The sequence below is a fragment of the Rissa tridactyla genome, chromosome 1 (genome assembly GCF_028500815.1).
Source record: "Rissa tridactyla isolate bRisTri1 chromosome 1, bRisTri1.patW.cur.20221130, whole genome shotgun sequence".
NCBI classification, from domain to species: Eukaryota; Metazoa; Chordata; class Aves; order Charadriiformes; family Laridae; genus Rissa; species Rissa tridactyla.
The window spans coordinates 122,634,460-122,647,218 of NC_071466.1; the positions used below are offsets into that span (position 1 = coordinate 122,634,460).

At 39.0% G+C, this 12,759-nt stretch overlaps 1 protein-coding gene across 1 annotated transcript in view; it reads left to right on the forward strand.

Moving 5' to 3' along the window:
• Positions 1-820: 820 nt before the first annotated feature.
• Positions 821-12,759, forward strand: part of GUCA1C (guanylate cyclase activator 1C) — a 35,576-nt gene continuing 23,637 nt past the window's right edge. Inside the window, exon 1 of the mRNA XM_054218526.1 lies at positions 821-1,024. Within this exon, the coding sequence (XP_054074501.1) occupies positions 821-1,024 (204 nt within the window). The remainder of the gene's footprint in view (positions 1,025-12,759) is intronic.

Genomic DNA, 12,759 nt, shown 5'->3' on the forward strand with positions numbered 1-12,759 from the left:
CCCAATGTCTTCTGTGACCAGGAAATGCAAAATTTAAGTAATGTTTTCTAAAGCTAACTACATTAGTATTCAATTTTATTGCAAGCTTTTGCCTGGTTCTGTTCTTACAGTTGCTCCCAAGTGCAACCACAAACACTCGTGCTGGCCTAAGGGCGGGGAAAGCATGGGATTAAATGCGGAGTGGCAGTCGGGGAGCAGTTTTTAGGACAATATTGGCTTATGCAAGCCTCAGATGCTTGTAAAACTGCTTTCTAAAAACAATGGCAAGTATTTTGTGCTTACTGTATAGCTGCTTTCAGGTTTTTTTCAGGATATCCAAGTCAAATCATGTTGCAGTTTTGGCCTAAACTGAGATTTGTACAACAGTATATACAGAAGTAATAAAAATGAAAAGTCAGTTGCTACAAAACAGCTGCACAAAAGGTATCAAAATAGTGAAATGGGGCTGAAGGTGCAGTTAAAACCTTGTGAATTATTAAAACAAAGGTTTAGAAACTACTGTCAAAGTTCCTGTGTGTTTCTTATTCAATATTCATCCAGTTTACTTAGCTTTAGCACCCCAGAGGCCAACACAAGGTAAGAATCAGCATAATCAGTCCTCATGCCCTGCAAACTGACTGTGCACAGACTGTAATCAGCTGATAAAACCATGGTGCACTAAAACTGGGCGCCAGTAATCTTGCTAGGGTGCTATATTTACCTATTCTATATTGGTAGTGATCTGTAAGAGGTTTAAAGTAGCTCTCAAAGGTAGATTTGGCGTTTGAATGATCATTGTTGGGAAGCAAGAACGACTAAATACTGAAAAAGGTTACCTGGTATGTTTGATGCTATGGGTGCTGCTGGATCAGCGGATGATATTAATGCTATGGAAATTCACCACTGGTACACAAAATTTATGAAGGAGTGCCCATCTGGACAACTTTGTCTGCATGAATTTAAACACGTCCTGGATCTACATGGACTTACTCCAGAAGCTAACAGCTATGTTGAACAAGTATTTCACACATTTGACATGAATCAGGTAAGAACTCATGCTTAACTTGCTGGTTTTCTTATGGATGTATCATTTGATGCATTCAACGACACATCTCAGAGGGCTGGCAATGCTGACTATTCAGAGGTAATGGAAGTGATTCAGAGGTGATTCGATAGAAAACTACCCGCAAATAAACAGGAGTGGCAGGCAAGCAATTTTGAATGTTCTGTTCCCGGTACATTTTGCCACTTTGAAAATTGCATACAGTCATTCTAATACATGTTGAACAATTTCTCATCTTTGAAACCCAGATTTTATTATTATTTTTAGAGTTTGTTAATAATTGAAAGTTTCATTTATATGACTCTGCTTGGAAAATCTTTTTTTAAAGCAGTAAATGTTTGGCTGGGTCCATAGGTACTATGGATGGTTTAAGAATATGCAAGATAGACACAACATGATTCCTTCTGTTGCCAAATAAAATACTGCTGGATTCATTCCAAGCACCTTCTGTGGCTTAGTTCGGTATCGGTCAATCCCCCTTTTCCAAAGACGCATTTGTCTGGTTTTGATCCCTCATCAGAATTTTACTGCTTAACCTCACAGGTCATCCCAAAGGCATCCAGGGGCTGTTAGCTGTATTGCTGTCTTTTCCAAATCGGTGTTCATAAAGGTTCCATCTAGTCATGAGACCCATCCAGAAGACTGTGCCTTGTTATTTTCCCCTTAAGCCAAAATAACACTTTCTATCAAATGCTACAAAAGAAGAGGAGAGTCATCTGTAATTGCTACAAAAGTGTTTGTCCTTGACTGAAATAAGGATTAGGCTGAATTGCCAATACTACACAATCAAAGTCTGCTTCCAGCTAATAGAACAGATGGGCCCATCGTGGTCTAAAACCTTATTTTAAAAAAGTAAAATAAAATAAAGCATTAGTGTTCTCTACCTATGCCATTGATCTCAATGAATTCAGAGATATAATGAAAAATGTGTTATTACATTATATTAATGACTTTAGTGTCAGGTTAAAACTGGTCCAAATTGTAGCCAGAACTACTCCAGACAGTTTCAATTTCCAGAAACGTCCTTTCTGGTTTTTATTATTAAATGAATTATATTTGTTTCAGAGAATGCTGAGAGTATGAGGTACCTTGTGTGTTTTTACATCCAACTTGTAATTTCTTGTATGGTGCCCAGTAGACTAAGAATTCCCAGAGTCAGTACCATTGTTACACCAAGTGTTCTTGTTATGCTTTTTTCCACACATACCCCCATCCCCAATTCAGCTTGCTTTTTTGGTATTAGGTAATTCTTTCTTACATAATCTTCAAGTAATGTTCCTATAAAATCAGACTCATTGCACGCTCTTTTATTCCCCCATGCCAATTACCAGATGGTTAGATAGAATGGAATTTGATTAAGTAGAATCACCTAACTCAATACATGTGCTAATTACAGTTGGTGAGCAAACTTCAAGTCTATCAATATGAAATTTGAATGGCAGGAATTGTCAGCTTACTGTGTTCTTTTCATTTAATAAATCGATGCATTATGTTCCCCAGTAAAGCTTTAACAATGCTAACTTTCCTGAAAAATGCACGTGGACAATGTTTGAGCTCATCTAACAGTTTAGCTTTTCAGTTTAGCTTTAATGTGCATTGCAAAAAAAGCCCCTGACATCTGAGTGCTATTGAGAAATATTTGGAAAAATTTCCAAAATTTATTTTAGACAAATACTTCTAAAGCAACTAGTGACTTGAGGATGTTTCAAAAAAATGAGCCCGCAGCTTGTTTTGGTTACTTTTTTAGAAAACTGGAATGTGATGTGGACACTTCTTGAAAATCAGGCTTCTGTCAAGATCATAGCATTCCAGTGCAGGACCAACCACAGACATTGGGAAACTGAGTATTTGCCATGGAATAACTGAGGGTGTGGAGAGGGGAGAAGAAAGCGCCCTTCAAATAATTTTGCACCAACAGAAATGCCTAGGAGAACTTGCCACTACTATTGGTATTGAGCTATATATTTGAAAATATCTATTGTACCCCGCGAACGGTGCATCCAGCACAGCAGAGAGAGCAGAATGAATTAGACACAAACTTTCAAGTTATGATTGCTCTTTACCACTACTCCATTCAGCCGTCTCTATAATTTGTAGTCCTTGTAATACTTTGTGTAATTAAAACTAACAGTTTTCTTCACGTGTTTATATTACTTATTGTATTGAGAATGTGCATATAGACACTGGCGTTTGCTTTTTATATACTTGTGAAGAATAATTTTCCATATCTAGTTTCTTTAGAGTACCTTTCTGTAAGGTAAAAATATTTTGCGAAAATAGCTAGTAATTCGATATTAAGATGTATTAAGTTATTATTAAGAACCTGAGACCTGTCTAAATAGGGAAAGAGCTCCAAACCAAAAAGGTGGGGAGGTTTCTGAAGTTTCAGGTTGGTTTGTGGGTTTGGGTTTTTTGCAGGGGGGCAGGGGTGGTGTTGTCTTTTTGTTGGTTGTTTTTTTACAAGTTACTAATCACAGTGCCTCCCTCCCAGTACAACTAGCTTAGCACCCAGGCAGTAGCTCGCTCAAGTTATCTGATGGATATTAAGACACATGCCCTTAAATTTGTCAGGTTATACACCCATCAGAGTTTAACTGTTACACAGTCCTATCCATCAGGATCTGAATCCCCTTGTCCTGTTTCCCCACAACTTTTAAATCAATTGGCATATTTCAATGACATTGTAAAGAGTAGGCATTTCAGATAATTAGTTCCTAAAGTTTTCATAAGAACGGCAGCTGTGTGGCAAGGACACAACCATAATGAATGCACCACTTGTGCAGAATTCAGCTTTTATTCATTGTTTAAGGCAACAGCTGGCTGGCAAAATAATCAGGCACTTGTTTCCTTTTGCCTGGTGAGGATACCAGGTGGAGCTGGGGTACTAGGGTGAGGAGATTCACGGGACAAAAGACAGAGTCTGTACAAATCTAGGCTTTTGTTTTGCTGTTCCCAGAAGAGCTTGTTTAATTAATGTTCCACATTAGACAGAAAAAGATGTTTCAATGTTTTATCCATTTGGAAGTCTTCCCCCCATTTTAATGAAATTAAACAATGACTTGGCCTTTAAGGCTTCATAAAATCCACTATAAAAACTGCTTATGCTTGGCTTATAACTTCATTATTTAATAATGAGCTCTCACTAAAGATCTGATACTCATTTCCAGTTCTGCAAGATGCTGTAACAATCCTCCATTAGCTACTGTAATCTGAGGCATAGATTTTATTGTATATTTTCTTAATTGAGCTGTTGCAGCAATAGGCCCAGGAAAAGTTATTTTAGAAGGCAGGAGTCGAATGGCACATTTAGAATAGTCATATACCTGGGACTGTCTGTACATACCTACACCTATACCTAGTCTGTATCCTTTGCAATGGGAAATAATATGAAGAATGTGGCATCTACTCCCAGATAAAAGGCTGGCAAGTTTTTTTTCCTTGTCCAAACTATTTGTATACTATAGTGTCTGGAAACACTTAAAAACTTAGAGAAATTAATCAAACAAACCATAATGTCGTACCTGGTTGGTTTACTTTCTCATTTTTAATAATAGGAAAAAAAATAAATTTTTGATTAAATAGCAACAGTATAACTAGAAGATTCAGATACAACACAGAGCATCTAGATAAGCTGTAGCTCAGTTTGATTTTTCTCTTGCCTTAAATAAAGTCTTGTAAAAGCCTCAGTGAAAACCCTGTGGCAAACGAGGACCAGGACCTCTCGAGCCACATGCCGGGATTTCATAAGCTTCCCCTTTGGTATTCACACCACATCTGTTTAGTTTGATATGATGTGTATATTTAATTGCTGTAACGTATGTTTCCTGTGAAGTCATTCTAAGCGGCTTCAGGCTGGCTTAGGGAACCAATTTACGTAAGAAGAATAACGAGCTGTTGGTATACCAGCTTGCCAAGCGTTAACGCATACGGGATTTTTACAGCTTGGCACCAGCTTTCTCCGTAACAGTACCCTCATACTATTCTTGATCATTCTGACTATATCGACACTTCTCTAACAAGAGTGTGACTTACGTGTAGTACAATCAAAACTCATTTGTCTTCTGCATTCTGGTCTTAATACAGAAATCCAGCTCAAGAATCCTTTACACGCTTATTAGAGCTGAAGGAGCTTATTTCAAGATGACTCAGCTCTTTGCAGGTTAGATGAACAAAGTCTCTACATCCTCTTCAGTGGAATAACAACCTACCTGATTTGGTCCATGGAAACTATTTAACTCTTTCTTAACAGAATAAGCAGATATAATTTTTTTTGTGACAGAAATGTCGTGGTTTAACCCTAGACGGCGACCAGGACCACACAGCCATTCACTCACTCCCCGCTCCCCCCGAGTAGGACAGGGAGAAGAGGGAGAAAAAGGAAAAAACCTCATGGGTTGAGACAAAGACAGTTTAATAGAACAGCAATGGAAGAGAAAATAATAATAATAATGGTAAAATACAAATACAAAAATACAAAATGAGTGATGCAATACAATTGCTCACCACCTGGTAATTGGTTGCCCAGCCCATCCCAGGCAGTGATCGTGGATTCCTGTCCCCTGGCCAACCCCCATTCATGTACTGAGCATGATGTCTATGGTATAGAATATTCCTTTGGCCAGCTTGTCCTGTCTGTGCTCCCTCTCAGCTTCTATGGGAAGCTGAAAAAGTCCTTGACTTAATATAAGCATTACTTAGCAACAACTAAAACAGTATGTGTTATCAACATTATTCTCATACTAAGTCCAAAACACAGCAGCTACTAGGAAGAAAATTAACTCTGTCCCAGATGAAAACAAGACAAGAAACTACACGTAAGTCAAGCTTATGAAGTGTCATAACAACTTGCCCACTGCAATGCAATTAAATTTTGAAGTTGTAAATTGCAGCGTTAGTTTTCTTTCTTTTTTTTCTGAAGTCTATATGTTATTTTTTCTTCTGTTAGAGGATCAGATTTTGTCTACTGCCATGATGGGTAAAAATCACTGCCAGGTCTTTGACATCACTAGATGAGGAAAAGAATTTGGGATTTAATCTCTTGCAGCATGTATTCGGCATTTAGGAAGTGAGATTTCAAGCAAATAGCAGACTTTGGCGCTGCAAGCTTCTCCCTGGACCTGAAATTGATGAAGGTGCCTCTGTTAGCTTCCAGTTTCTATGATACTGAAAGTGCCATGCTTTAAATATTCAAATTTATATCACTGTATTATCTGAAAACCCATCCCTGAGACTGTGAACAGAAGCGTGTGCTAAGTGGATTATGCAAACGAAGCAATATGATTACTTTTTAGTGCCTCCCCACACTCTTACTGTTTCAGAATTATATAAATAAGGACATGTTCCAAGTTAGTCTTACCTTAAGATTATATGAAAAGTATTTATCACATGCTTGCTTGAGATGAAACGTTAAGTCAAATTCAAAGTACGTACTTTTAATTGGAGAGTCATGAAGAGTCTGCCTTCAGTTAAAAAGTCCCCTTCCTGAGTTTCACTAGCTCTGATTTATATCCTTTCCTCAGGTTCTAGTCTGTGAATTTCACCAGTTTTTGTATTTAAATAACCTGATATTTCCTGTGAGACATTATCAGAATATCTGTTTTCTGCTAACGTTATGATTCTGTATGGTCTGTTTATATATCTTCCTTCAGCTGGATGAACACTTCCTGGCACACACCAGAGCCACCATACACATCGTTAGTATTTTGCAGGATTTATGATTCTCCCTGTTTTCCAAGGGGCTGAATGCAAAGCCCTCCAAACAAAGCACAGCAACGCCATTTCACGGTTTGGGAAGCATTCAAAGTCATCTTAGCCAGAGCATTTTCAGTGCAAAGCACTGTAAGTCTGGCACATGTAGCGAGGCTGCAAACCTGACACAGGATCTTGCACAACACGAGCACAAATTTTGTGTTTTGTAAGAGCCTCTGCAGAAGCAGGTTGAGCCCTGGGAACACACTGAGGTGTTGAGGTAGCTCTGACCAGAGAGAAGCACCCAGCTATTCGTAGGCCTGCTTGTGTTCATACAGATCATGAAGGATGATCCTGTGCAGTTTCTATTTTTGCCTAATCCAGATCTGCAGGGATCTTTAAGAGGTTTATGGTAATTTCGCAGCTCCTAGTTTGCTGGCGTATTCTAGCTGGAGGTGAGCCAGGGCACATAGGAGCACTGCGCAAAGGCAAACAGTGTGGCATGGATGGAGAGGAAGGGTAGATGCTGCGATGGGTGCTGGGGAATCAGTTGATGTTGCTGCAATAGACAACAGTCAATGGTACCGGAAATTTCTGAAATACTGCCCCTCTGGGCAACTTACTCTCTATGAGTTTAAGAAAATACTGGGTTTACGTGACATGACCCCTCAGGCGAACCAATATGTTGAGCAGGTGTTTCACATCTTTGACAAGAATCAGGTAAGAAATTTTCTTGGACTATTTTCACCATAAAATGTGTGTGTTAGCATGAAGAGTAGAGGACTTTGGCCTAGTGATAGCAAATAAGAAGTGTTGGGTAACCAGGAATTGGCTTTTTTCTCATTAGTTTCCAGCAGCTGTGCAGCATTACTGAAACTGAGAAAACTGGATTTGCTGGACTGTTTTCAATGTCATTTAGGTTGCTTAAGAGAAGAGCTCTTAAAAAATCTACTAAACAAGATTGATTCCTTCTAGGTAGGACTGGGAAAGAGTCCTAAAACCCTCATGGTCCCTTCTTTCGCTATTGGAAGATTGTGTGACTATTTCTGTCTTCCCTCTCTTTTTTAAAAATCATTTCCCCCACCATTTCCAAAGCTAAGTCTCTTCAGATCTATTGAGCTGCATTTTTGGACAGTTACAATGAATCTTTTTCTGGTTTGTTTTTGGTTTTTTGTTTTGTTTTTTTTTATTTTATTTTATTATCACCATTTTTATTCTTATTTGTAAAGTTTGTAAAAGAGTGATACAGCTGTTTTGCTTCCGTATCCGCCCCTTAAAAAAAGCCTTTAAAGCTCAGCAATGGAAGGAAGGTAGACTTGAATTATTGCATAGATCAGAAATCAGAAGACTGTGTTACTTCTTCTGAAAGATAAATGGAAAGAATCAATAAATGCAGTGGAAAATGTACAGTCAAAAACAGGAACAGGCAAAAATAAGAAAAGTAGATACCAGCCCTCCAGGAGGAGGAAAAAATAAGTGAAATGTAAAACAAACAAAAAATCAAATTAACAAAATTAAGAGACAGGTATAAAGAGATGGAAATAAATCTTCAAATAGTAAAAGGAAAGAGGAAATAAGAGTATCATCCCTTCTTTGTACATTAATTGAAACCCTTGTGAAACTGAAATGCAAGCTATGGAGAAAAAGTGTTGAGAAGTTAGTTAAAATCTTAGCGAGAGAATAATTTTCCATCAAAAACAGAGCTGCTACTTGGACAAAAACATGTGGGAATAAATGTGGTCATTTGCTCAGCTGCAGTAAGAGGGAGAAGAAGAGGCTGGGAATGGCAGGCACAAGATCCAGCCCCTCGGGGTGTCTCTCCACAGGGCCTGCCTCTTCCACTAGCCCAGAAAAGCGCTCGGACAGGGATTACCAGACAGAAATATCACCGTGCTCTTTAGCAACCGCAACAAACCCTTGCTTTGCTAACCGGAGCCGCTAGGAGATGCAAGTTGCTCAGTGTCTGGCTCGGTTTGGGGAAGACTTCAGACACCAAGGAGGAGATCATGTTGAATCAAAACAATGGTACCTAATTAAGGAAGACAGCCTCTCCTTTTAATTAAATGATTACTGGTGTCTCTCTCCATTGGCTCAGTTCTCCCTCTTCCAAAATGCTTAACTCTCAATTTTATTGCGGGGGGGGGGAGAAAAAAAGAAAAAAGAAAAGAAAAAAGGATGTTTTAATATCCAAAGTTCTTCCAAATAGCTGTGCTGTGTAGGCAGATAAAAACAGGAAGCTGGGATTTAGAGTTGTGTAAGGATGTATACGTAACATCATTAACTGGAAAAAATCCAATTTGTCTAAGCTGAAATCCTTCATGAAAACTGACTGTGGCATCAAAATGTTGTTGGGATGGGGGTTAATGCTACCCTTAATACTACTACTTAATACTACTCTGGGGACTCTTGAAACAAGACTTTATTAACTTAAATTGAAAATTACTTTTTATAAATTTAAACTAATGGTAGCTACAGACAGTTGAAAATCAAGTATTTTTAAAATTTCAAAATTAAGTATTTGTTTGTTTTTCCCCCCTCTTTCCTCCCCTGGTTATCAGCATGCAAAAGTTGGGGAGTTTCTTTTCTATTTATTTCTCCCAGCTGGAGTCAGAACATTTCATTGATCTCCCAGATTGTCCCTGTATGAGAGGCCTCTTTCCCTTCAGTTCTAGTAAGGCCACTTAAAGTTAACAGTTTAACAGTTTCTCTGCCCTTAATCAGAGGTTGTTAGTCCCCTTGGAGTTCCCTGATGCCCACAAGGCAAAGCACAGCCCAAGCTCTTTGCCAGCCCTGAGTTCATGAAAATCAGTGAATTTGCAATAGCTACAAAAAGAAAGTATTCCTGACTTACTCACCTGACAAAGGAGGCTGCATCTCTTTGGCAACTAGAAACCTTGATGAAAATAACAGCTTCAGGAGTGCGTCCTCATTGTGTTAAGTCTTTAACTTCCAAATGGAAAACGTAAAGTCGGTATCTCAGAGCACTTCCCATAATCATTAACATGAAAACAACTGCACTTCAAATGGTTCTGTGGGAAGTATAAGACTTGTTATTTCATTATGCACGGTCTGCTGGTTATTTATACATACTGGTGCACTGGAGCGTGTGTGGCTAACAACACCCACAAAATCACATCTGGAAGTGGTTAGTTTAATGGCAAAAAAAATAGCCTGGGCACACAAAATAGCGCACACAACTAAGATAAGCACAATTGCTTATCTCATCACCAGGACATGGTTCATTGTGCTTCACTCATAATCTCCATGTCAGGAATAATGAAGCAGTAGTACAAAAAGGAATCAGACATAATAGGCTTCTATAGATGTATTTTTAAATGGTTACTGCCTTGTGTTTCAGTTTTAAATCCATACACAAACCCAAGGAATTAATTGCTTGTAAAAACATAGTAGCAGGCACACAAGGAATGCGATTATGAACTCACAAAGTTGTGCCAGTGCTTGATCAGTTTTTTCAATTATTAAACAATTGTATGTATATTCCTACATACTTTGCTGTGTATAGCATGGTTAAAATGCCATAGAAAGTAGCGATGACATCTCTTTTCCTCATTCCCGTGCTTGAGTTAGTTAGGAAGAATTTGGTGAGTCCTCTTCTCTCAGGCAGGGAGATTAGAAGTTGTGTCCTACTAGAAACTTGCCTCATTGGGGCAAAAGCTTTCTGGTTTATGAAGAAGAGAAAAACAGTCCTTAAAACCAAGCTACCATTCTGATGAAGACACAGGAGGAGGAAAGGCTAGCTTGGTCCTCCTCCTTGTAACCAGCATAGGAGAAGGAGTGCAGAATTTAGAAGCTAAACGTTCAAACAGTTAGAAAAGTGTAGGGTGGGCCATAGGGAGAAGATGGTGATCCTTGGGACCTCACAGTTTTGGACTTGAAAAAAAAAAGAAAAGTTAAAGCCTTCATAGGGTAAAATTTCTGACCAGGATAGGCCATTCCAGCTCTTCCTGGAGGATAACCTCCTCTTTTTATAATTTTGTTTCTTGTCCAAATGACTCTTCCATTTGGGCAGCCTAGGGAGTCCCTCTGAAAACACTTCACCGAGGTCTGCCTGAGCTGGGAGGTAGGTCACATCTCCCTTAACAGAAATAAATGGACTCTGAAGCTGGCTGGAGATGAGGAGTAGCCATGTGCGTGTGGGGAGCTGGCAATGAAGTTAACAGAGGGAGATGGCAGGATAGGGGGAATGAAAGTGTTCTTAAGTCAGCTGGCTAGGCTGGGACATGGGAATGCCTGCAATGGTGCGTTCTGTGCTCCTCTAGCTCCCGTCTGCAACTGGAAGGAGCAGTGGCAGATCTCCATCGCACTCAGCACTGGTAGGACACAGCATCTGATAGCAGTGAAGTGCAGAGAAGGAAGGGGATGGAAGAAGTGCAAGACAGGGCAAAGTTCAGAGGCACAAGCTGAGTCACGCAGGAGAGAGAAATGGCATTTTTCACAGTAAATGGCAGTCAGAAATTGCTGAGGAAGGAAAAAGGAAATGTGCTGGAGTGAGTCAGAGCGGATTAAAAAATCAAGAGGAAAAGACAAAAAGTTAATTGGCAAAGATGATGCAACTTTTAGATAAAAAAAATAATCTGTAGGTAAGCTTTTTATTCAAATGCATTTAAAACCTAACATTTGTTACTTCAAGTGCTCGCAGTTGTCTTTTTTGTCTTACACTTCAAACAGGTAGCATTCAATTAAATCTATCAGAGTGGAAAGATGTGCGACCTCTTTGTTTCACAAAACAGGGATTTAGCATCTGCTGCCTCCAGCTGAGTTACTGCTGCTTTCACAATACCCAAGAGAAAGTCATCTTTATCATTTTACTTTTCTGCTATTATTTTATATCAAGTTCCTGACCACCCCGCTGTGCGGTTTTGGGTTTTTTTAATTAAATAAAAGAGCAACTGCCACTTTCAAACTCTGTCAAAAAGCTACCTCTTTTTCACTTTTAAAGAAATCTAGATGACATCATCCTTTCCAAGACTAATGAGATTTGATACCATTTTCAGAGCAAGATTAATTAATCTTTTTTTCCCTCATGTTTCCCTACAGAGAGAGTTTTGCTTTACCTGCAGTCTGCATTTTCTGTGTGCCCCATGTTCTTGCTGTGTGGCAACAGTCTGCCCTCGAACAAGCCATCTTCTTTATTACAGGACTGTCATTTTCAGTGCAAGTACATAGTTCCATTGTTGCCTGTTTGTATCTTTTTCTTTTCTCCAGAAAGCTTCTCGGCATCTCTAATGTAGATCTCAATAGATACTGTAATTTCATCTTCGTCTTTTAGCATCAGTTCAGTTTGCTTCAAATAACTCGTTTGGAATTGCTTCACTGGGCTTCCTATACACAAGCTGGTCTCTATACCCATTGTTTCAGCGTTCTTCAAAATGGCTTTGTCATATTAATTTCATTAGTTCAGCTCCACATTGTTATGAATTTTTCTATTTTTATTTATAAAAGTAGAAATATCCCATTGCCGCTGGCTTCAGGAACAGGTGATTTCTGTAGAATTTCTACTATCTCAGCTCATGTTTTGTCTGTGAGTTTATTAAATGCTGTCAAACTATGCAGTGGGTTATAAATTCTAGCCTTGTGCTCCGTAAAACTCACCTTCCTTTTTTTTGTCAGGTGTAATATCAGCTATTATATACTATTCCAGTCCCCCGCTAGGAGTGAGGGATGCTGTCAGACTGAAGTATAAATCAGATCACTTTTTCTCCAAGCATTTTTGCTGTCTTTTACAGGTATTTCAGTTATTGTTATTAAACTAAAGGGATACTGAAAACAGGTATTGAATTACAGCTGGAATGATTTTAAATTAACATTCTCTTGGAAGCTTTTTACCAGAACGTACGAAATCTGACAAAAATCTGGCTTTTGAGGCCCCATCTCTAAGTCAGTGCAGCGGTCTCTCTCATGTGCCACAGTGACCACAGGTACGCTTCCCCAAGACTTGCTATTTGGAAGCAAGTAGCAGTAATGTGGTTTTTTTCGGGGGCAGAAAACAGGAGGGAGGGGAGAGGGAT